Source organism: Puntigrus tetrazona, chromosome 24 (genome assembly GCF_018831695.1).
Source record: "Puntigrus tetrazona isolate hp1 chromosome 24, ASM1883169v1, whole genome shotgun sequence".
NCBI classification, from domain to species: Eukaryota; Metazoa; Chordata; class Actinopteri; order Cypriniformes; family Cyprinidae; genus Puntigrus; species Puntigrus tetrazona.
In genome coordinates, this window is record NC_056722.1 from 4900619 (window position 1) to 4925618 (window position 25000).

Genomic DNA, 25000 nt, shown 5'->3' on the forward strand with positions numbered 1-25000 from the left:
GTAATACAGAGAGGTTTTTTTATGTGCAATTCTATTTACACTAATTACAATTCACTACTTAAGCGATTCATAATTATTTAGCTTGTATACAAGCACAAGGCATGAAAATAACCGTGCTTTCTCAAGATCTGGACTAAAAAGTGAATGTGAAGCGAGCGGGAACGCACCAGGTTGTGTCGCAGGCAGCAGTCGAGCAGTTTGTCCGCTTGCGTGTGTTTTCCCATCTTGACGTACATGTCAGCCAAGAGCAGGCAGGCGTTCTCCAGGTCCTCAGCGTTGGCGTCGCTCCACTCGATCCTAGAGAGACGCTTCAGGAAGTTTCTGGCTCTGGGAACCTGCTTCAGCTGAACGAAACCTTGAGCCAGAGTCAGCAACGACGCCTCCAGCATCACCTGAGACAGACAGAGCTTCACTCATAAACCTTTAGAACAAACTTAGAACATTTACACACACACACACACACATTTAGAAATATGCATCACGTAATTTGTATTTTCAGAGGGCTTTTAGTTAACGTTTAAGCATTTTGTCGTTTTTTTAATTATTTTTATGCATTTATTTTCCTTAGTTTCACTGTAAAGGTAAATAATAGAAACGTTTAATAACAAATCATTAAAACTATTGATTCAAACATTAGTTAACCGATATTACTTTCATATATGCATGCATGTATTTTACAGGTTTTCTTTGTTTTGTTTGGTTTCATTTTAAATTTTAGTTAACGCTTTAGTTCATGTTTTTGTCTTTTATTTATTAGTTTATTTATATTTTCAGTTTTTTTAATTTATTTAACTGTAAAGGTGAATAATAGACACAGCTTAATAACAAACCATTAAAAGTACACACACTACTAATTTATATATATATATATATATATTTATTTATTTATATTTATATATATATATATATATATATATATATATATATATATTTATATTTATATATATATATATATTTATATATATATATATATATATATATATATATATATATATATATATATATATATATATATATATATACACACATACATATACACACAAAAACGTTATTATTAACCGTTATTATTATTATTATTATTATTATATATTTATCCATATATAGCTTTACTATAAAGAGTGTGACATTTCAGCCTCATATCTACAGTAAACAATTACAACAGTGGTAACATTTTGCAATCTTGAAAATCCTGTGTTGCGACATTTGTACCAAAATCATCCCTAAATACAATATGCATAAAGTTCATGGTTTTAAAGCCATTAACTTCCTAAAAACACTTTCACGGGTAGAAGAAAACACATCAGTACGCTCCCCAATGGGCTAGAGACTAAATAACACAGCAAATGAAAGTGTCTATTAATAACTGGACAAGAAGTGGCGTCTCACGTTCTGGGCCTGCATGTCTGCGAGCTCCAGCACGGCTCTCTGCACCTCTCGGGGCTCCTTGCTGTGGATTCGACACAGGTTCGAGAGCAGCCGGAGTTTGTCGTGCTCGGCTTTAGATCGCGGGCGAAACACGGAGAGCATATTGAGAGCGGTGCTCATTCTCGTCTCGCTCTCAGAGTCACTGCCGGAGAAACGAACCGCAGGAAGTGAGTTTCTCATTTGAACACGGACGCGTGTCAGTCGCTCTCACCTCGTTTCCTTTCGTCCTAACGCCTCTCCTCCGAAGACGTCTCTGTCGGGGTTCAGGCAGATCCGGACCATCAGATCCAGCGCTGCTTCTCCCCAGACCGTGTCGGCTCTGGCCTTGTTCAGGTGCGTCAGAGCTTCGCTCACCTGAGACGAGTGCCTGAGGTCAAGCAGCATCACGTCACTTTATTTATCAAATACTACGTCGGGGCGAAATACCATATGTGTTTACTAAATGTTGTAATATGCACTATATCTCAATGTGCAATACATAATGTGAAGGCCACCGTGCAATACTATAAAGGCCACTTTACTCGGATTGCTGTCGTGATATTCAGTCGTTGTATTTCATGCAGTGCTCCTGATTTCGATGCATGCACAATAACAAGACGACTATAAAGGCGTTCAAGTCAAGTACGATCTCAAAGCACTGAAAGTTAGAATACTTTCAGCTCGCGTTTTACAAATAATAAATTGTCCTCTAGTACTCAGCCTAGAATACCACTAAAATTATTTATTTTTAAGTATACCAAATGTCTCATTAACAAAAGAAAAAGCGAACCCACAAGACAGAATGTTATAAATCAAAAAAAAAAAAAAAAAAAAAACTTAAAATGTCATTTGTATGTCAAATGTATTCAAAAAAAAAAAAAAAAAAAGTTATATTATATATTTATAATATTAAAAGTATATATATATATATATATATATATATATATATATATATATATATATATATATATAAAAGAATTACTATAAAATATTTTACTAATATTGCTGTTGAATTTTCACTTTTTTTTTTTTTTGAGATGAAATATGTTACTCTTATAGAGTTAAAATTCATAAGAAACAAATGTTTTTGCTTTACCATCATTACTCTTTCCAAAAAATGTACAACTACACCCATTAGAATACAAATTATAACGCTGTCTGATGAAGACTGACCAGAAGTAGAGACCCTTGCAGTAATGATATCCTGGTTCTCTGACCGACAGTGGACTGAACTTTTCACACGCTGTAAAAACGGACCGGACGTCATCGAGTCTCCCCATCCTGCGCAGAACGTGCAGAAACTTGGCCATGGCATGAAAGTTGTCTATTGAAAATGGAAACAAGAGAGATATTCGTCAGTGTTTAAGTCATGGTTATTAAAAAAGGTAACTAAAAACTTAAAATAAAAATGTGCAAAACCTATTAATTTTTTTATTAATAATAATAATAATAATAAATAAATATAAAAAAAAAGGATAGATTTTTTTATTTAAGTTTTTTTAATCTATTGTTCTATACAAATGTAGAAATTTTATCTTCAGGCTAGATTAAAAAAAGAAAAATAATTAATTTAACATTAAACAAACAAAAAGAATTCTACCATTAAAATAAATAAATATATATATACACACACACACATTTATATATATATATATATATATATATATATATATATATATATATATATATATATATATATATATATATATATATATATATATATATATATATAGATAGATAGATAGATAGATAGCGAGAGAGACAGATCGAGAAAATGTCAATTATACTAAAATAACACAATTTGGTGTCAAACTTATTTCATTCCACCTGGGTTTAGCTCCATAATACTGGCATAAATCTTGACTGTTTCCTCTTTTTGGTTCTTCCAAAATAATGCTTCAGCCAACAGCTGAGGATAAAACAAAACAAAATAAAAATCAAATATACAGAGAGATACAGATAAATGTTTGCAATTAACTGCTGAGCATCTCGTTTGGGAACAAGTTTGGGATTTCTGCACCATCGAGGCAGCGGGATGGTTTTTATGGAGCTGCAGGACCTTCAGACACAGTTCCTCACAGTAATCCAGCTTCTGATACTCATAGTACAACTGAGCCAGACGAAAGATGACCTGCAGAAAACAGAGCGGATGTGACAAAGCGTTCTCTCCCTGAGAGAGATGTGAGCTGACTGACCTCCTCATCATCCGGGCAGTGATTTAAAGCGTCAGTGTAGTGCTGTTTGGCCTTTTCCAGGTCACGTCTGAGGTCAAACTCGTGAGCCCAATCACTACAGATCAACACTAACAGCTTCCTCTCGTCCTCGTACTCTTCCGGTCGCTCGCTCGCGATTCGGGAAACTACTTTTTGCTGGAGACCATGCAACTGACAGAAGAGCATTTTTATTCGTTTGCACTGCATTAAATCCTCTGCGGCGAATGGGTGCCGTCAGAATGAGAGTCCAAACAGCTGATAAAAACCATCACGATAATCCAGAGCACTCCAGTGCATCGGTTAACATCTGGAGCCGAAACAATTCAGCATTAAGACGTTTTTGACAACTCAAATATGCATCCATAATAATAATGCTTCCTCCAACGAAAAAGGGTTCGAATCAGGAGAGATCCAAAACATATCCAAACAAATATGTGGCTGGATTTTTGGACCGTAGAAAGCATTATTATAGATAATGGACGGACGAAATGACTTGAAGAAAATAAACTTGTTTTTATCAGCTGGTTAAGCTCTCATTCTGACGGCACCCATTCATCAACTGCTGAAAAACAAGCTCGTTTACATCACGGACGGCCATTTTTGGGTGAACTATCCCTTTAAATGTTTATTTTAACTTTAAAAGCGAACCTTTATCATGACGTCCAGGGCAGACTCATTCCTGGCGCGCAGTACTTTTGCTAGCACTCGTAAAACTCTCACTTCGTTCATCAGAGCGGTCAAAGCAGAAGCTGTGAGAAAAAAAAAAAAAAAAAAAAAGACACGCTGAGAACAAAAACAACCCCGTTTCTCACGGTTCAGACGTGTTTGTTCGAATGCAGTTCTGTACTGGGTTCATGATCCAAGGCCTTCTCCAGGACCTTCTGGGCTTTCTCCGGTCGTTTCAGTTTAAGCAGCAGTTCGGACAGCTCCACACTCAGAAGACAGTCCAGCGTATCCGTCTTCAGAGCCGTCTCATAACAGCCCACAGCCTGAAACAGAACCCCTACAGATGAGAAACAAGCGGTTCCTTTGCCATGTTAAATTAGAAGTCCTCGTGGCAGCCACTTGCCGTGTCGTATTCGTGAGCCTTCACTAAAGCCCGGCCTATTTTCAGGGCTAAAGTATCTTTCTGAGCAATTTTCTCTGCTTCTTGGTAGATCTTGACTGCTTCTTCTGGCTTTAAGAACAAGATATTTTATGGTTTAGAAATATTTACAGAGAGGTCTGGTACGGAGAAGCCGAATGAAGATCATTATGTATATACCTGGTTTATCTTGATGAAAGCATCAGCCAACAAGATCATAGTATGAGCTCCTGGAAGCTGTTCACTTATTTGTCTGAATGAAATAACAAAATGATTAATGTAAGTTAACAATTTCATATTATATTGATTGATCATTGATTATTTATTAGACCTGAGCTAACATGGACTAATGAACTAAAACACAGCAGAGTTTTATTCATGAAAAATACGGTTTGAATGAATCTAACGAATCAGTGACTCATGACTACCCATTCAGAAAGACAGCCACCTGATTCATTCACGAATGAATCAGCTGTTCGAACAAATCATTTGAATGAACGATTCAAGGATAAAATCAGTGACTTGCTGCCACCTGCTGGTGGATTAAGTTTAATTTTTAACCTAGAATTTCAGTCATTTAATATTTCAGTTTAAAGTGTTGTATTTAAAACATTAATCTTCATGAGTTTATTTGCACTCAAGCCACCTCTGAGCCTCATTAAATACCTGAAAATGTTCTTCTGTGCCACCTCTGCAGCACAAATAATTTTTTTTATTAATACTAAATCCATGTGATAACTTATGTCCAATACTACTTTTTATTATTTAATTAAAAATTAAAAAAAAAACTTGACATACTTCTAAAATGAAAAAATGTTTACATGTGCATTAATTTAATTAATTAATTTATTTGCCTTTATATTACTTGTCTTTTTTTAGTTAAATTCAATTCTAAATCCATATATATTTATATTATATAAATATATTATATATATATAAACAATTTTTCTTAATATAAAATTATATATATATATATATAATAATATTTTTAAAAAAAAAATATATACACACACACAGGTTTTCTCTTTTAAAAATGTGACTTGGGCAAAATGTGACCTATGACCTCTCACACCAAATAAGGAGATATCGGACCTGTAACATGCGATGTAAAGCTTCTTATCGTGTTTCCTCTCCAAGTAAATATGCGCCATCTTCTCTCTGGCTTGGATGTAGGTTGACTCAGCGGGGAGGATGTTCTGCAGCACGTCTACAGCAGCATCCACGTCATCTCTCGCTAAAGCCAGGTCCGCATTAGCAAGAACGAGACGAGTCTCCTCCGGTGAGCCTTTGAAGTGCAGAGCGGCGTCCTGCAGGACTTTAGCGGCCTCATGCTGAGGAAAGAAATCATTTTACAACAGTGTACATGACAGTAACTCGGTAGATTATGAGGATACGACATGACAAAAAACTACTTATTAACCAATGCATTTTTATTTACATTCATGTGTTACCCATCAATTAAACAGCCAAAATGTGTTTATCACTTTATCTAGCTTTTCAAAGTAAAAAAAAAACAAAACAATCAGTTTAAATCAACAATATTTAAAAGCACACTTAATAATTTAGTCAAATAATATTTTTGCTACACTGCTGACATGTTAATGCACATCTCTATTTGATCGTATCTTGTCAAGGTTTAGTACAATTTATTCAGTCTTGTCATTTACTCTGTGCTTCTCTACTAGATCAAATGATTTCTGTGCATTCCTTTAAACGCTGGACCTGTTCTCCGTTGAGTCTCAGCGCTTCTGTGAGCTCCAGGTGCACGGACACTCTCTCGCTGGTGGAGATGAAGGACTGCGGCCCCTCTGAGGGCCGGCGGACCCCGGGCATGTTCATGGTGATCTTCAGACACTGGATGGCGTTCTTCAGGTCTCCGGATCTCAGCAGAGCACGAGCTTTGAGCAGATTGAACTGGAATCGATCTCGAACCTGATAAATCCACACACACACACACACACACACACACAAGCTCAAAACACACACACAAAAATCCACACACAAGCTCAAAACACACACACACACACACACACAAAGCTCAAAACATACACACAAAAAATCCACAGACAAGCTCAAACACACACACACACACACAAAAATCCAGACAAGCTCAAAAACACACACACACACAAAAATCCACACACACGAGCTTAAAACACACACACACACACAAGCTCCAAACACACACACACACTGAAATAATGTGAGGTCTAGTTTATTAGTTTGGGGAAGTTAACTTTCATTCAGCAAAGGCTGCATTAATTTATGTCATATCAATGCTGTTCTTTTGAACTATTTCGATTCATTTGTGAATCCTGAAAAATAAAATGCATGGTTTCCACAAAACTAGCATGTAGCACAACTGTTTTGAACACTGATAATAATCAGAAATGTTTGTTGAGCAGCAAATCAGTATATTATTATGATTTCTGAGGGGTCGTGTGACACTGAAGACTGGAGTAATGATGCTGAAAACTATAGAATTAAATTATATTGAAATAGAAAACAGCCTTTTTGAATACCAATAATATTTCAAATGCTTACTGCACATTAAATGCAGCCTTGCTGAAGAGAAGAGTCTTCTTCTATGCTTTTTACATTGCATGTATTTCCCTGTCAGCGTCTAATCACTTTTATCGTTGCAAGCATGCTTAAATAAATGCACATGCACTGAAGACTTCCTGCTGCTCAGACCTCGAAGCTGACGGCGCCGGCAGCCTCCAGGCAGCTCAGACAGCGGCCGTGATCTCCAGCGCTCAGGTGCAGACGGGCCTGCAGGAGGTGCACCTCAGGGACGCTCGGGTCCTTCTCCGTGCACAGGTTCAAAAAGTGCTGGGCTGTTCTGCGTCTGCCTGCAGAGGCATCACGGGACGGTCTCTCAGCGACGGCTAGCGTCAGCTCGGCTGGAGCGTTTAACTCTGAGACTCACCTAGGAGGAAGCTGACGTGTGCCATGTAATAAGAGGCCAGCGGCACGCCGGGAAGAGCTCGCACGACGGCTTCCAGGATCACATTTGAGTGTTTCAGCCAGAACGGCGGAGTTTGTCCAGGAACAAGAGCAAAATCCTGGAAAGGGGTTCAGACTTACTAACTACCCATCTGTATTTAAAGCGGGTTAGGGGTTTGTTATGAAAACTATTACTTGTTTGTTCTCCAGGTGCATGCGCACTATTTGCAAAAGGAAACTGAGGTCCAGCATCCTCAGGTATTCCACGCCGTAGTTTAACCCACGAAGCACCGAGAAATGGAGATCGGTGGCGTCTTTCAGAAGCTTCATCACCGTCTCCTCGCTTGCGTTCTGCTTCCTGCCCAACAGAGCCTTCAGCATAGGAACTTCCTGTTAAATCAAACGCATTTGCAAACTTATAATCACTCATCTAAGCGTGCGTTAAAAGACACTAATTCCAATACTAGATGGGTGGACTGTAGAAATAGGATTATTTCAGCTTTTTACCGCTGTTTTTCCGAAAGACTCTTGCACTTCGCAGAAAAACTCGAGCTGCTGGGCAGCTTCCTCGAGCTGATCGCACATCAGCTGGCATCTAATAGTGCCTAGAAAAAGGTGTACAATAGACATAGACCATAAGCATATAGGTTTTGGCAAGAAAATAAAGCAAATTTTAGCATGTGTTTTTTTTGCATTGCAACATTATTTTAATTGAAAACTCATTCTATCAAATTCATATTACAGTGATGCAAAAGATCCAGATTCATCTACACAAGTATCCATCTAGCAAGTTGGAAATTATAACATAATAAACATTAAAATGTTCACTATAGTCACAAATAATTGGCGAAATGTAAATACGTATAACATTTCTATTATAATGGCCTACAATATCAGACACATATGAACACAATGCTTTAAAATAAATTTAGCAGAAATACTACTGTGGTATATAAATGCTTAATTCAGATAATGCAATAAAATAATAATAATAATAATAATAATAATAATAATAATAATAATAATATAGAAACGCTGCATAAAGAAAATAAATTTGACTGTGTATATATATATATATATATATATATATATATATATATATAAAACACATTTTTTTTTTTTTTTGCACAAATACTACTGTGGTATATAAATGCTTAATTCAGATAATGCAATAAAATAATAATAATAATAATAATAATAATAATAATAATAAAATAGAAACGCTGCATAAAGAAAATAAATTTGACTGTGTGTATATATATATATATATATATATATATATATATATATATATATATATATATATATATATATATAAAACACACATTTTTTTTTTTTGCACAAATACTACTGTGGTATATAAATGCTTAATTCAGATAATGCACTAAGATAAATAAATAAATTAATAATAATAAAATAGAAACACTGCATAAAGAAAAATTCTACTGTATATATTAATTATATATTTTTGCACAAATACTACTGTGGTATATAAACGCTTAATTCAGATAATGTACCAAGATAAATAAATAATAATTATTGTTATTTTATTTATCTTGGTTATTAATAAACAAAATAATATTTGTTTTTAATATTTGTAATAATCTTAGTTATTATTATTATTATTATTATTAATGTATTTATATATTTTTAGCTCTTTTGCTGTTGGGGTGAAAATAGCGTGTTTGTACAGTGATGATACGGCTGCCGCCTGGAAGTGATGACACTGTACCTACTAACGCCGAGGTGCACCTGGGGTCTGTTTTCAGTGCTGCAGAGTAGCTTTCTTGGGCTTCTCTGTACTTGTTTTGGTGACTGAGCAGATAGCCGAGTTCACAGAGGACATCAGACGCCGCCGGAGCTCGTGAACACACTCGACGCACAAACACGGTCAACATCTGCAGGATCTCTGGCTCGTGTCCACACTGCAGTTGGGAAAAGAATAGTTTGGAGCGTTACAGCGACTTGTATAACAGACAGACTTATAATCAGGCAGGGTAGATTAGTTTTCCAAAACAGAAATGAGTAGCTCAGGGACGTCCCACGGGCAACAAGCATCATAGAAACAGACACCTAGGGACACATACACTCCCAGCGCGTTCAGCTCGTCTTAATAAACAAGCCTGATCTAAATGACACACAAATAAAAGTATGAAGTAGCGTGCAAGAGGATGTTTGGAGCGAATGGCACCAGTCGGCTGACGACTGCTATGATCTCCACATGCAGGCTGGGATTGCTGGGCTCGGAGATCTCAAGCGCTCTCATTAAAGCCTGAAGACGCTCTTTCAGCTGAAACACAGAACGACGAAAGGGCATGAGTGAATTTAAAACGTGCCACACTCTTGCAAATCTAATAATTGTACACATTTTTGGGATTGTAAACATTTCTGGAAAATCTTCGTTCACTGTAAAAATGTTTTACGCTGCAAATAAATCAGATTTAAACACATTTTGCACATTTTTTGGTCTTTATAATTCGACATATTCATTTGTGAAACTGTTTCTAGGCAAACCCTATTCATTTTATGAACTCTATTCTACGAACCCCCATTTACACTTTTGTTCGGAATACTATTAAAGTTATTAAAAGTGAATAAAGTGAAAAAAACTAACAAAAATTCAAACAAATCTTAGAAACAAAAAATAAACACTGATTCAAAATATTAATGCCTTTTGTAGTTAATTGCCTTTAATTTTTTGTACTTCTACTTCTTTATTATTTATACAGTGTTAATAAACACTATATAGAGGTTTTGGTTATTTTAGTGCATGATAATCTTAATTTAAGTTACAAATGTGGCATCGGCTTTATGTGTAACGCTATAACCGATTCGATGTGAATTTAAATAAAAATAAACAAAATTACCAGCTCTATCTTTCCTTCTTTAGCCGCAGCAATGACGGTCATCATTTGAAGGGCTTTCAGATCATGTCTGTCTCTCTCCAGAGCTCTGCAAGCAAAAAAAACACTGAAGAGCTTCTAAAACTCTCTACTTAACGGTAAGTTGAGAGCGGCGCACACCTCCGTGCGACCGCCTCCGCTCGCTCCCAGTCTCGTAGAGACATGAACGCCTTCATCTTCACGAGGAGCGCCGGGCTGAAGTCCGGGTGAGAGGCCGTGATCCGACTGGAGAGGTCGAGAGCGTCCTGCTCGCTCTGCTTCGCCAGGAAGAACTCCATCTGCGCGCCAAAGAAACCGCTTAGTCCCTGCAAGAGCGTTCGGGAGAGTTCATCGGTACACGTCTTACTTTTCCCATGAGTCCAAATAAGCTGCCAGTGTCCCGAACACCGCTGTCAAAGTAGAGTATAGCCTGAGGTCGGCTCTCGTCGGTGTCAGAGGTCAACGCAATCCAGCCCTTCAGAATAAGCCCCTGTTGATGAACACAAACCATTCACCAAACAGCATGAATACACCTCTCCAACCACACTGGCATTTCAGCATTTAAATATGAAATAACATAATATTTATTCTGGAAAATAATAGAACAGGTTATATAGCCTTAAGATAAAAGAAATAATAAAAAAATGTATGCATGTATTTTGTGTCATATATATATATATATATATATATATATATATATATATATATATATATATATATATATATATATATATATATATATATATATATATATATATAAAGGAAAAAATTAAAATAAACAAATATATAAAAGGGGGAAAAAATACAAAAAAAATAAATAAATAAATATATATATATATATATATATATATATATATATATATATATATATATATATATATATATATATATATATATATATATATATATATATATATTTTTTTTTTTTTTTTTTTTTTATTATTATTATTTATTTATTTTTATTAGCGGCATTTAACAGCGTAAACCTGACAATTTTCTCATAAATAAGAAAATTTGTTGAGAATAAGGATGAAAAACTGTGCAAAAAATGTGTCTTATAAAATACGTACTGCAGAGGCTGATACTTCTGTTGAAATTCTGAGAGCTTGTAACGTAAGTCGGTGAGATATTTATAGCAGCATAGCGGATACTCGCATAAAATGATATAAATATCAGCGGTCCCTCTATATCTCCAATAATACGTCCGGGTAAGATGAGATTAAAATGATCCAAACATGTAATGCAATGCAATAATTGAGCGATGAAGAAATAAATGTTCCTCTGATAACGCGGGATGTTTCGGAGGCCTGTGAAGATCATTGCATCGCTGAGGAACAGCGAAAGTAAAGCTTCTGGAATCAGATCTGATGATCAGACTCGATAAAAACAGATGTGGCAGCGCGTTAAGCACCAGCTGAAAAACAGACCATTCAAAGCATGCGTTTGGATCAGTTGGAGACTTTAGAAATGGACGCATGGGTGTGATAATGTGGGCAAACCTCCGGTGACGTCCCAGAGAGCTTCAGCATCTTTTTAACGCACGTCCTGGCTTTGAGATTCATCCCCAGGATCCAGTAAAAGAGGGCTGCGTAATACAACGCCCGCTCGCCGGCCGCGGATCCAGACAGCTTCAGCTCACGGGTCAGCTCCCGCACAGCTTCTCCATCTCCTGAGGAGGAAGAAAGACAGAGCAGCGGCGGATCGAGGCTTCATTCGACGGCGGTTGGGTTCGGTGAATCTCTTACCGGTAGTTTCGATGAGCTTGTGTGCGTGAACCAGAGCTGCTGTTGAACACAGACACAGATGAGGATGAGCTTTCAGATGGACAAACTCTCTCAGAGCCTCCTGTGTGTGACCTGCAATGCAAGTGAAAGTGCCTTCATCATCATCATCATCATCAGTTGCCATTTAACCATCATAATAACCAACAATATCATCATAAACACGTTTAAAGTGAAAAACACAGCCATAAACAAACACACTTAAACCTTACCTTCCATCAGAGTTGCAAAAGCTTTGAAAAACAGCAGCACTGGATCATTTTTGTACAACTTTAAGCTCCCCACAGCTGTGTTCATGGCCCGTCTGTAGTGTTTCTCCCTCATGTAATAAATGAGTAACGGCTGTTAAAACAAACGTCAGTCGTTATAACGTCGCTTTCTGAAGCGCGCGTTCTTAAAAACAAGCTGGAAACGATCGAATCAAAACTCACCAAACACGTTTCGTCGCTTTCTGACATGTTTTGTCCGTGATTTAACTAAATCAGCAAGTTCTTCTGAAACGAACGGCACCTGTGATTTTAAAAATAACAGAAATACGTCAAGCGGCCACCTGCGCAGGAATAATAATCAAACGCAGAAAAGGGAGCCTGTATTAAGGATACAAATCGATCGACTGGTATTGATTATTCACGTCTGTTTAAACTAGCGGGGTGACGAATTTATCGTTTTATTTTAACTCGTTTTCACACCGTTGCGTTTCGTTTTTCTTCGTGCGGACGTTTGAGGTAACTAAGAAAAAGCTGACTGTACGGATTCTACTACGGCGAAGGCGTTGCGTCACGACACGCGCAGCCAGAGGTTCTACGCGATTGGCTAAAAGGCGGACGTTCGAATGAATATTAATGAGTACATCCCATACGCTTCAGGAAGGTTACCAAGCAACGTCCCCATGTACTGATTAATATTCATGAGCAAACCTTGGCCGTAGTAGGTTGCGTTCGGACGCCGGCTGGCCGCAGTTCATGATGGGTTTGATTCAGAGCGTGTTTGCTGCAGAGGGTGGATATCATGTGCATGGGGTGAGTGCGATATTTAGCGCTGGAAAATACTCATTTAGTTATTATTGCATTTAATTAGGCACCGAGTCTGACGAATCAGCGACTCACAAGGGTTTTTTCAAGTGCATGATGCGTGCCCTAAAGGTTTTGCATGCGTGTCCTAGTCAAACACATCAGGATGTGAACAGGATTTAAATATTCCTTCAATATATTATAAAAAAAATACGGGTTTTAAAATCTTTAAAGGCTTTTCTTATGCCATCAAAATCCTTCTGGATCAGGTCCAACACTGTAAAACATATTCTTTTTTTTAATATCTTAACGTTCTTAATGTAACCGAGAAGCAAAAAAAAAAAAGAAAAAAGATGTTAATATAGTTTTTCTGAAAAAAAAAAAAAAAAAAAAAAAAAAAAAAAGTTGCTTAAAACCAGGGGGAAAATTATATTTGTAAAAAATAAGATTATTTTTTCTGACCCCATTGATGGATATTTGTTATTGTTTTAAGATGACCTGTTTTTTTATAATTTTATAGAATATATATTTTGATTTAGTAGTATGCTTATGTGTACTGGTAAATACACGTATGCAGTGAAATTATGATTTCTTTAGGAATTGATTTATTTATGTGACTAAAGACGCATTAAATTGTATTTTTAGAAATAATTTTTTCTTTTCCGCTTTTATTCCCAGATTCAGGAAAATTCTCCAGCAGAGAGAGCCGGTTTGGAGCCCTTCTTTGATTTTATTTTGTCCATTGGACACACCAGACTGGTGAGACCTCATCCTGAATCGCTCCGAGCGCGTTTCACTAAAAAGTGCACGTTCTGATGAAGTTCATGTCTCTCAGAATAAAGAGAGCAGCCTGCTGAAGGACCTCCTGAAGGCGAACGTGGAGAAGCCCGTGAAGCTGGAGGTCTACAGCAGTAAAGTGATGAAGATCCGAGAGCTGGAGGTCATCCCCAGTAACATGTGGGGCGGCCAGGGATTATTAGGGGCCAGCGTTCGCTTCTGCTCTTTCCAGGGGGCCAATCACAACGTGTGGCATGTGCTGGTGAGCCCCACTGCTTGCTTGCTTTCATTCATTCCTTCATTTATTTATTTAGACCATACTTTTCCCAATTGGGTCCTGAAGTCTAGTAGTATCAGAAAACCCCTACAAAAAAAAAAAAAAAAAAAAAAAAAAAATTATTATTATTATCACAACTATTATTATCTGTAATATTGTTGTTGTTATTAAAAACACAAATAAAATATTTTAATTAATATAATTTTAGCTAACATTATGATTATATTATTATTATTATTATTTGTTATTAAAAATATAAAAGAAAAAGATATCACCAGCATAATTTAAATGAAAATGTGTTTATTACTTATAATTTATACATTATATTAGTATTATTATTGAATTAGAAAACAATAAATAAAATACAAAATATAAAATAAAATACAACAATATATATATATATATATATATATTAATAATAATAAAAATATTAGCAGCATAATTTAAATGAAAATGTGTTTATTGATTACTTGTAATTTACACATTTTATCAGTATTATTATTGAATTAGAAAACAATAAATAAAATACAACAAATATTTTAATTTATATATATGTGTGTGTGTGTGTGTATACATATATTATTATTATTATTATTTAATAATAATAAAAATATTAGCATAATTTAAATGAAAATGTATATTTATAGTTAAAAAGTATTATTGTATGTAATGACAGTAGTAATGGAGCTTAACAAAATATTAAAATAACCAATACTCTGAATAATTTCTTATTAACTCATCTCTGTATTTAAAATATTAGTATCTTAGCACTTCCTGATTAAAATGAATGTTTAAGACCCCTCTACATAAATACATGTGTATAAACCCAGATCGATTCAATCAGTAATTTAAAGGAAAACGCTTAAAAATGAGTATTGTTTTCCCAGAAAGGGATGTATTTGAGAGCACTGTGTTGTTTTCCGGGCTGCAGGACGTGGATCTGAATTCTCCGGCTCAGCTGGCGGGACTCAGGCCGTATTCAGACTACATCGTGGGAGCAGACCAGGTGCTGCAGGAGGTAAGAGCGCTCTCTGAAGAGGCCTTTATCATGAGGATGTTCGCTCTGATATGAAATCACACACTCCCTCAGTCGGAGGACTTCTTCTCGCTGATCGAGGCGTCCGAGGGCAAAGCTCTGAAGCTGCTGGTGTATAACACACAGAGTGACCGCTGCAGAGAAGTCCTGATCACTCCCAACGGAGCCTGGGGCGGAGAGGGCAGGTACACTACACTACATATACACAGAGCTATGAAATATATATATATAAATATATATAAATTATATATATATATACATATATAAATTATATATATATATATATATATATATATAAATATATACATAAATATATAAATTATATAAATATAATTTATATATTTATATATATATATATATATATATATTAGTTTTGAATGCATCCCACCAGTGTTTAGTATCATCTCTAGTCTATATATTTTTTTTTTAATACGTTTTATTCATTTAATTTTCTTTTTTTTGTTTTCATTTTAGTGAAAGCTTTGGCAATTTTATGAAGTGTTTCTCTCAAGTCTATATGGTATTTATTCAATTGTATTAGCTGTAATGTATTTAGTCTTATATCGCCTTTTTCAAAAATTTCATATATATATATATAACTTGTAAATGTAAAGTATAAATGTAAAGTATTGGCAATTTACATTTTATTGAATTATTTTCTGGTTTAACTTCACTGTAATAACTACACACACACACACGCATACATATATATATATATATATATATATATATATATATATATATATATATATATATATATATATATATATATATATATATATATATATATGTGTGTATGTATAAATGTATCTATATGTGTGCGTTTTTGTGTATGTATATATACATTTTAATATAATTATTTTTTTACGTCTTAATTTAGTACTTTAATTTAAATGTGAAGTATTGGCAATTTACATTTTATTGAATTATTTTGTGGTTTTACTTCACTGTAATAATCTTGCTGTATTGTAAACAGTGTGTGTGTGTCTGTCTGTGTGTGTGTGTGTCTGTGTCTGTGTGTGTGTGTGTGTGTGTGTGTGTGTGTGTGTGTGTGTGTGTGTGTGTGTCTGTGTCTGTGTCTGTGTGTGTGTGTGTGTGTGTGTGTGTGTCTGTGTGTGTGTCTGTCTGTGTGTGTGTCTGTGTGTGTGTCTGTCTGTGTCTGTGTGTCTGTGTGTGTGTGTGTGTGTGTGTGTGTCTGTGTCTGTGTGTGTGTGTGTGTGTGTGTGTGTGTGTGTGTGTGTGTGTGTGTGTGTGTGTGTGTGTGTGTGCTGTCAGTCTGGGTTGTGGTGTTGGTTTTGGATATCTTCATCGTATCCCCATGCGTTCACTCACTTCACATCAGCACCAGAACTCATCAGCAGCCTCTGAAACCCAGGAAGAAGAGCACTGTTCTGAGGTGAACACACACCAGTCTCAATAAAGAAACTGTATTTAAAAATATATGTAAGTCAGGACCCTCACAGCTTCATTATTGACCTCGTTTGGGCAGAAATGTGGCCTGGGTGAGGTTCTAATGATACTGGCCTTCATAAAACGTCTAATATTTCGGGTCTTGTTTCAGTTATCATTAGAGAAGTCCTCAAACGAGTCGGAGCGTGCCGTGACCGCAGACGCTGGGCAGGGATTCATTCAGGACACGTCTGAGAAATCACCCGGTGTGTGAAACATGACACGGACACTCATTAAGATATCAGAATGAGACACGGCAGCGAACTGAGATGAACGTACATGTTCTGGAAACTCACTAACCCTCAGACTCGTCAGATGTGGAGAAATGTAGAGTAGCATCAGCGTCTCAGTAGTGGATGTGAATGGGTGCCGTCAGAAAGAGAGTCCAGACAGCTGATAAAAACATCACAATAATCCACAAATAAGACATCGTGAAGGCGGTTTTAACTAAAACACCATCTTTTGACATTAACTTCCCGTTATACCATTTTGCAAACATTACCAAAACATCAGATGAACGTTCAGCTGAAACAGTTCAGGGAAAAAGAAATGCGTGAATAATATATAATTTATTACTTTTTTTTAAACGTGATAAATATTTACTTTATTAAATATAAGCCCAAAGACCACATTGTATATTGCTTTAAAGAAAACAAAAACAAAAAATAAATATATAAATGTGTGTGTATAAAAAATGTATATATTTATATATATATACACATATTTGTACATATTTTATATATGTACATATTTTATATATATATATATATATATATATATATATATATATATATATGTACATATTTTATGTACATGTATGTGCGTGTGTGTGTGTAACATTATTATAAACCATATCATTTTAAACGAACATTCTGTTAATGATACTGGCAGAATGTTCGTTTGTAACGTTGAGAGAACCTTGCCAGAACATTCTTGAAACATTCCAGCAAAAAAGTGTTCTGGTCCGAATCAGGAGAGAACTCTGCACAGCTTTTAGAAGCCTTTACTGGAGGAAGCATTATTATGGATTCATATATTAGTTAAAAACGTCTTAATAATGAATTTATTTCAGCTTTTGTCTTCTCTAATGGACTTGGAGTGCTGTGGATTACCGTGACGTTGATATCAGCTCTCATTCTGACGGCACCCATTCACTGCACAGCATCGACGCAACGCTACGTATCTCCAAATCGGTTCCAATTATGTCTGTAACTCTTGACAAAGCGGATCTTTCTGGACGTTTAGATTCATCTGCTTCCTCTTTACCAGCAGACGACGACGATGATGATGATGATGGAGGCGTCTGCAGCAGGGAAAATGCGTCCGCTTTAAGTAAGTATCACATTACCTTTTAAAAATGTTTTTCTCCGTGTTTTCCTCTCATCCGGCGTCATTCCCTCCTTGAAGGTCGTTCTGAAGACGGCGCGGTGGTTACGGCAGAGCTCCAGGAGGAGGATTCGGGGCTCTACGACGTGCAGACGCCGCCTGTGATCTTAAACATGGAAGCAAAAGATGAAGAGGTTGTGACTTTTACACCCGAAGCGGTCTCATAAGAGTGAGCTGGGCCTCGGAGAGGATCGATGGTCTTCTCATCCGTGTGCTGCTGTTAGAAAGTGCCGACTGCAGGATCATACACAGAAAAGATGCTTTATTTTAAGTGACACGCATACACTCTCACGCTTTATAGAGTAGCTAGAAACTATATTTTCATTCGTGCATCTCACAGTAATCCTCTACAGTATAGTTGAAACATTTTCCTTTTGCGATGCGCCATTATTTATTATCAGTCCAAGCACATTTCCGTAATGCAATGATTGTAATTTCTTTTATTTGATTTCATTAATTTCAGGAGTGATTTTAATAACTAATACAATATCTCAGGAAAGCAGCTGGAACTCATTGTCGTGAATGTTTTGGACACTGGTCCATGAAATAAATATATATATATATATATATATATATATATATATATATATATATATATATATATATATATATATATATATATATATATATATATATATATAATTTTAAACATGATATAAAAAATATATATATATATATATATATATATATATATATATATATATATATATATATATATATATATATATATATATATATATATATATATATATATATATATATATATATATATATATTTTTAATTTTATACACAGTTTTTTTTAAACATTAAACATGATAAATATTCAGTTTATTAAATATAAGCCCAAAGGCCAGATTGTATACTGCTTTAAAGAAAACAAAACACACACAAAAAATGATATGCATAGTTTATGCAGAAGCTGCACGAGTGTAAATAAAACAATTAAACATTATTTATTCTAGATTATAATAAAGTGCCGTGCCATCAGTGATCAACACCTCGGAAATACTGACACATGCAAATGCAGACACCGTTTACTGCTTCAGAAAATGAGAAACGTATTAATAATAATAATAATAATAAACAGATACTTGACGCATAGAGGATGCACGTCATAGTTTGGGTTCATTTTGCTGAATGTATAAAAGTACTGTTCTGCTGGGTTTATCATGATGATAAAGCTCTGAAGGCTTACGATGCAACTTCACGAATGCATTAAAGAATGCTATAATGCATATAACACTCATTTGGGTTTATTGCCGTTGTCATTTATCTTTAATAACCAGAGGAGCCTGTTAAACCGGTCCAAAAGAAGCAGGTAAACATCAGGTTACCAACACTAGCAGGATGTTAACCAGGATCTGATTCCGTCAACATCTCCGGCGGTTCTTCTAAAGAAAGAGTGTGCATTTAAACGCATTCATTCTTGGTTAATTTATTAAGCTGTTATTTACCCAAAATATACTGCATATAATTACAATCAACACAGGAAGCATAAATACAGGGGATGTGGACACGGACGATTTAAAACCTCTCTCCGTTCAGTTTCCGATGGTTTCGTATAATCATAATTATCATCTTAATTGTCTTTAATCTAAGACCAAATATATACATGAATACATTTCGCTAGAACACTGTGCAAATCTTTGTATGATTGACAAACGTTTGCAGAAGTTTTTTTGTCTTGTTTTGCATAAATTAAAAACATGAACTGAGTTTTGCCATCCAGCCATGCCATCCTTCAATAGTTCATAGCTTTATATATATATATATATATATATATATATATATATATATATATATATATATATATATATATATATATATATATATATATATATATATATATATATATATAGTATTTTCCTGTCCACACACAGGAAAGACAACACACTCAACATCTGGATAAAAGGAATAATTCATCTGAAAATGAAAATGCTCATTTATTCCCCCTCATATTGTTCAGAAGCAGTCAGCTGATATTTCCATATGACCACCTGACTTTTCATTTTGGGGTGAATCACTCCTTTTTAAAAGCAACAGTCCACCCAGAAACGTTAATTGGCTAAAATGTGCTCGGCCTCGGATCGTCGCTCGTTTCTTTATCGGACCTGGGGAAATGTAGCATTGCATCGGTGATGGAGGTGAATGGGTGCCGTCGGAACGAGAGTCACGTAAAGACATTGCAACGATCCGCAGCGCTCGCTAACGTCTGGAGATCGAACTAATCCAGCATTAAGACTAAGATGTCTATATATATATGTTTAGTGCTTTTTTGGCTCTGCAGATTTCTCTCCCGATTCAGACCAGAACCCTTTATCACTGGAGGAAGTGTTATCGTGGACTCGAACGGTTTGAAAACGTCTTAATGCTGGTTTAGTTTCATCTCTCGTCTTCTCCAGATGTTACCCGATGGACCGGAGCATCGTGATGTTTCCAATCGGCTCTCATTCCGACGGCACCCATTCACTCCCTTATTGCGTTTCTCCAAACCTGAAGAATGGAACTCATCTGCATCTCAGACGACCGGAGGGTGAGCGCATTTCAGCAATTTGTCCGTTTCCGTGGGTGAACCATTCCTTTAAAACACAAAAACGTCCGTTTGTGACGTTTTCGAACATCCCCGCCCCTCTACGCTCGTCGTATTTTACACGGAAAAGCACCTTTGTGAAGATACCGTACATTTTCTTAAAAAGAAACGTAAATAAAAAGCTCCTAACCTCCAACTCGAGTTCAAGTGGACTACAAAATAATTACAACGTATGTACAGGAAACGGATGCACCGGTGAGCGCGGCGCGTCGGAGAGATGCATCATGGGAAAACGGCGCTCGCGGAGTTCTCTCAGTCCGTCTACGCGAGACGGTTTCAAACCAGTTCCTCGGCTCCGACTGGATTCGATGGCGTCATTGGCAACGAAACGCATCACTGGAATGTTAAACGAGGAGGAAGTGGCGGTAAAAAAACGAAACGCATTCGATATGGCATCCATCAAAAGAATATTCATGCCGAGAAGAAGAAATAAAAACCATACAGGCGGGAAAATCGCTCTCTTTTCGCCAGGCGAGTTTTTTCCGGCGCTCCTCCTTCCCGTTTGCTCGGGGGTGATCATGCGTGAGCCGAGCGGCCCGTGCGAGGAAGATGACGAAGACGGGAAGTGCAGGTGAGCGTGTGCTTTGAATGTGAGCTGTTATGAGTGGAGTTTCTCCCGAGGGGCCAGGCCTCACGTGGATTTCTGCCGGTAGTGGAGCGTCAGATCGCCGCCGCTCTTCCAGATGAAGTGCTTCACCGTCCGCAGATCCATGTTGGGATCCAGAACCTTCGGGAAGCAACGCGACACCATCAGGTCACAAAGACGGCATTTCTTTAAAGGGTTAAAGTGAATATTATGCACCAAACCAGAACAAACAAAGATATTTTTGATGAAATCTGAGATTCATTCTGAGGTGAACTAACCCTTTAAATGTGCATTGTGTGTTTATATACAGGAAGAAGAGCACGTGAATCATCATAGGAACGGAATATTTTATTGAGTTGGGAAGTGTTTAACCCTCAACTTAATGGTTTTTCTTTTTAGCAATTTTGTACTTTTGGTGAATTATTTTTCATGCTTTGGTGCACTTCAAAATTTAAAATCATTGATCTGAAATAAATAAATAAAATATGCATATGCATGCATATATATTATATATATACACACACACACACACATATACATATATATACACACACACATATACATATATATATACACACACACACACATATACATATACCATATATATATATATATATATATATATATATATATATTAGTTTTTTATATATATATATATATATATATATATATATATATATATATATATATATATATATACATTGATATATATAGAATTTTTCAGTTTTTATATATATATATATATATATATATATATATATATATATATATATATATATATATATATATATATATATATATATATATATATATATACATTGATATATATAGAATTTTTCAGTTTTTATATATATATATATATAGATTTATAGATTTAAAAAAATTATCAATATGGTGAATGATTTTAAACCCACGAGGCTACGATCAAACATTTTCAAAAACATTAACCATTTCAATGTTAATTAAAATAAAACGAAACAAAAAAATTAAAAAAGTTTTACATAAAATGCAATAATTTTTACATTTTACATCTACTTAAACGCTAAATAATGTATTAGTATATTATATACTAATATATCAAATAATGTATTAATGTGTATCTATCAAAGAACCAGCTTTACTGACAAGCTGCACAATATATTGCGTTTTATGTGCCAGTCCTAGAAGTTATCAAAGGAGATTGAGCTTTTTTACATTCGTAATTAAAGAGTAAATTAAATCCAGTATACACTGTTTTGTAAATGTACAGTACTATGATATTTTGTACATTCAACTGTACTGTAAAAATATGATGTATTGTTATAAACATACATACAACACACACACACACATATATATATATATATGTAAAAAAATAAATAAAATATATTATTATTATTATTTTTATTTATTTTTTTTGTGTGATATATTGGCATTCTTAGTGCTATAATGAATAATAAATTCATTTTAAAGAACAGAAGAAAGTAGTGACTGACCTGGTCCTGACAGAGCAGCTCGATCTTCTCCTCTGCTAGTACTGCCATGTCTTCCTCCTCCTTCTGTTCGCTGGGTTTCTCTGCGGCCGAGCCGCCCGTCTGTGACTCGCTGTCCAGGTTTATGATCTTCTCATACACGTGCTCCATCACCTTCCTCACCTGCAGCATGTCACTGGCCGACAAACGATCCCTGCGGACACAAACACCATGTGCATTCGGTGATTGCGACTTTTCCAGCGCCATTCATTTATAAAACCTTCTGTAAAGAGTTCTTCTGAAGGAACTAATTAGTTCCTAACATACTTTAAGAAATCTTGTTTTGAAGAGTAGTAGAAACCAAATAGTTGACCGTTGACTATTTATTTTTCCCTGCCAACGGAAGTCAGTGGCTACCGCCAACGCTTTGGTTCCCAGCATTCTTCAAAAATAGATATTTCTAAAGTGTTTTGATGAATGTTGAGAACCAAAGAGTTGCAGGTAGCCACTGACTTCCATAGTATTTATTTATTTTTTTTCAAATATGAAATAAGTCATTGGTTACCGTACGCTGTCAACGTTCTTCAAAACACTATTTGGTTCCTAACTTACTTCAAAGTATCTTATTCTGAATAATGTTGGGAACCAAGCAGTTGCTGGTACCCATTGACTTCCATGGTGTTTTTTTTTTTAACTACTATGGAAGTCACTGGCTACCACCAACCTTTTGGTTCCAATCATTCTTTAAAAATAAATCTTTAAAAATTCTCATTTTGAAAAACATTGGGACCCAAGCAGTTGCTGGTACCCATTGACTTTCATAGGGTTTTTTTTCCCTACTATGGAAGTCAATGGCTACCACCAACCTTTTGGTTCCGATCATTCTTCAAAATATATCTTTAAAAATGATCATATTTTGAAAAACATTGGGACCCAAACAGTTGCTGGTACCCATTGACTTCAATAGTAGTTAAAAAAAAAAAAAAAAAAAAAAAAACACTATGGAAGTCAATGGCTACCATCAACCTTTTGGTTCCAATAATTCAGTTGCTGGTACCCATTGACTTCCATAGTAGTTAAAAAAAAAAAACACAATGGAAGTCAATGGCTACCATCAACGTTTGGCTTTGGTTCCGATCATTCTTCAAAATATATTTTTAAAAATTCTCATTTTGAAAAACGTTGGGACCCAAACAGTTGCTGGTACCCATTGACTTCCATAGAGTTTGTTTTTTTTAACTACTATGGACATCAATGGCTACCATCAAGTGTTTTGTTTCCCACATATTCCTGGTCTGGAATAAATTATGACAATGTTCATTTTTGGGTGAACTGCGCCTTTAAACCAAGATAAGCCTGAAAGTCCATCTTAAAATTGCAGATACAAATCTACTTGTCTATAGAGAAAAACCAAGAACCAAAAGCTTCAGACTCAGACGTACTTCTTCAGTGTTTTTGCTCCGGAAGACGAATGGGGCTGGAGGTAGAACGGGATTTTGTTGAATTTGGGCATGTTTTTCTGCAGGAGAAAGAAAGAAAGACACGCACTCATGTGGCAGAGACGGCAAGCGTGGATCGCTCCGGAGAGGACCGCAGGGACACTTACGTCCACGGTGATGTCGATGACCCACTGCGGGACCGTCTCGTTGAGTAACATGGACTCCGTCTCTCCTCCGGAGTCTCGACACAGCAGCCTGAGCGAAGACACAAGGCTGTAGAGAACTGCGGCGCGCACAGAGCCGATCCAACACAAGACACGCACCTGAATAACGTCCTTCCTCCCGCTTCCCCGAAGATCACCGGAGTGTGCGGAGGCACCTGGAAATACCCGTTCCCTTTCTGGATCCGGCTCTCGTGCTCACCGTTCACTGAGGAAACACACGGACACTGGACGAATCAGCAGCGGCTCACTGAGATCAAGAGCAAGGTTTGATTGAATGAATATTCTGAAATATATTACATTATGGAAGTTAACTCGGTTATGAAATTAATTATAATATTTTTTTTTTTTTTTTTTTAATAATCATCATCATCATCATCATCATCATCAACATCTAGCATTAAACTAAACTATGTATAATTTTGCAATTTACATATTTTAATCCATAACATTACACACACACACAC

General features: G+C 35.8%; 3 protein-coding genes across 12 annotated transcripts in view; 1 reads left to right on the forward strand and 2 right to left on the reverse strand.

Moving 5' to 3' along the window:
* Positions 1 to 12884, reverse strand: part of ttc21a (tetratricopeptide repeat domain 21A) — a 16491-nt gene extending 3607 nt beyond the window's left edge. For 3 of the 7 annotated variants that reach the window (XR_006247970.1, XM_043226849.1, XM_043226850.1), the window contains exons 1-26: positions 12742 to 12883; positions 12523 to 12652; positions 12275 to 12385; positions 12029 to 12198; positions 10897 to 11019; positions 10671 to 10828; positions 10515 to 10599; positions 9839 to 9937; positions 9380 to 9572; positions 8155 to 8252; positions 7843 to 8037; positions 7631 to 7766; positions 7396 to 7553; positions 6424 to 6633; positions 5794 to 6032; positions 4882 to 4954; positions 4687 to 4794; positions 4465 to 4606; positions 4266 to 4366; positions 3600 to 3788; positions 3425 to 3535; positions 3232 to 3313; positions 2578 to 2728; positions 1637 to 1792; positions 1387 to 1567; positions 168 to 392 (exon numbers count right to left, since the gene is read on the reverse strand). Coding sequence is in view for 6 of the 7 variants with exons in the window: in XM_043226849.1 (XP_043082784.1) it covers positions 168 to 392; positions 1387 to 1567; positions 1637 to 1792; positions 2578 to 2728; positions 3232 to 3313; positions 3425 to 3535; positions 3600 to 3788; positions 4266 to 4366; positions 4465 to 4606; positions 4687 to 4794; positions 4882 to 4954; positions 5794 to 6032; positions 6424 to 6633; positions 7396 to 7553; positions 7631 to 7766; positions 7843 to 8037; positions 8155 to 8252; positions 9380 to 9572; positions 9839 to 9937; positions 10515 to 10599; positions 10671 to 10828; positions 10897 to 11019; positions 12029 to 12198; positions 12275 to 12385; positions 12523 to 12652; positions 12742 to 12768 (3651 nt within the window). In the remaining variant the exon portion in view is untranslated. Of the gene's footprint in view, positions 1 to 167; positions 434 to 1386; positions 1568 to 1636; positions 1793 to 2577; positions 2729 to 3231; positions 3314 to 3424; positions 3536 to 3599; positions 3789 to 4265; positions 4367 to 4464; positions 4607 to 4686; positions 4795 to 4881; positions 4955 to 5793; positions 6033 to 6423; positions 6634 to 7395; positions 7554 to 7630; positions 7767 to 7842; positions 8038 to 8154; positions 8253 to 9379; positions 9573 to 9838; positions 9938 to 10514; positions 10600 to 10670; positions 10829 to 10896; positions 11020 to 12028; positions 12199 to 12274; positions 12386 to 12522; positions 12653 to 12741 lie in introns of those variants that run through there. The other 4 variants (XM_043226853.1, XM_043226852.1, XM_043226851.1 and 1 more) reach the window with 4 other exon arrangements.
* Positions 12885 to 13141: 257 nt separating this feature from the next.
* gorasp1b (golgi reassembly stacking protein 1b) lies at positions 13142 to 18781 on the forward strand. 2 transcript variants are annotated; one of them, XM_043226864.1, is made up of 9 exons: positions 13142 to 13329; positions 13999 to 14079; positions 14156 to 14359; positions 15306 to 15392; positions 15465 to 15595; positions 16686 to 16806; positions 16972 to 17065; positions 18129 to 18191; positions 18267 to 18781. In XM_043226864.1, exons 1-9 carry the CDS (start codon positions 13273 to 13275, stop codon positions 18410 to 18412), a joined length of 984 nt encoding a protein of 327 aa, XP_043082799.1. In that variant the 5' UTR covers positions 13142 to 13272; the 3' UTR covers positions 18413 to 18781. The 2 variants fall into 2 exon arrangements, with proteins under 2 accessions (XP_043082799.1, XP_043082800.1); XM_043226865.1 differs by having other exon boundaries at positions 13143 to 13329; positions 18132 to 18191.
* Positions 18782 to 19665: 884 nt separating this feature from the next.
* The window catches only part of wdr48a (WD repeat domain 48a), a 15541-nt gene continuing 10206 nt past the window's right edge, over positions 19666 to 25000 (reverse strand). For all 3 annotated transcript variants that reach the window (XM_043225871.1, XM_043225872.1, XM_043225870.1), the window contains 5 exons: positions 24636 to 24741; positions 24480 to 24567; positions 24316 to 24392; positions 22898 to 23087; positions 19666 to 21563 (listed from right to left, as the gene is read on the reverse strand). In XM_043225871.1, the coding sequence (XP_043081806.1) occupies positions 21468 to 21563; positions 22898 to 23087; positions 24316 to 24392; positions 24480 to 24567; positions 24636 to 24741 (557 nt within the window). In that variant the 3' untranslated portion in view covers positions 19666 to 21467. The remainder of the gene's footprint in view (positions 21564 to 22897; positions 23088 to 24315; positions 24393 to 24479; positions 24568 to 24635; positions 24742 to 25000) is intronic.

Excerpts from the sequence above, each read along its gene's own strand:
- gorasp1b (XM_043226864.1), top strand. The coding sequence starts at position 13,273 with ATGATGGGTTTGATTCAGAGCGTGTTTGCTGCAGAGGGTGGATATCAT. Across the intron at positions 13,330-13,998 it reads GTGGATATCATGTGCATGGG|ATTCAGGAAAATTCTCCAGC; the intron begins GTGAGTGCGATA and ends TTTTATTCCCAG. Across the intron at positions 18,192-18,266 it reads GGAAAATGCGTCCGCTTTAA|GTCGTTCTGAAGACGGCGCG; the intron begins GTAAGTATCACA and ends CCCTCCTTGAAG.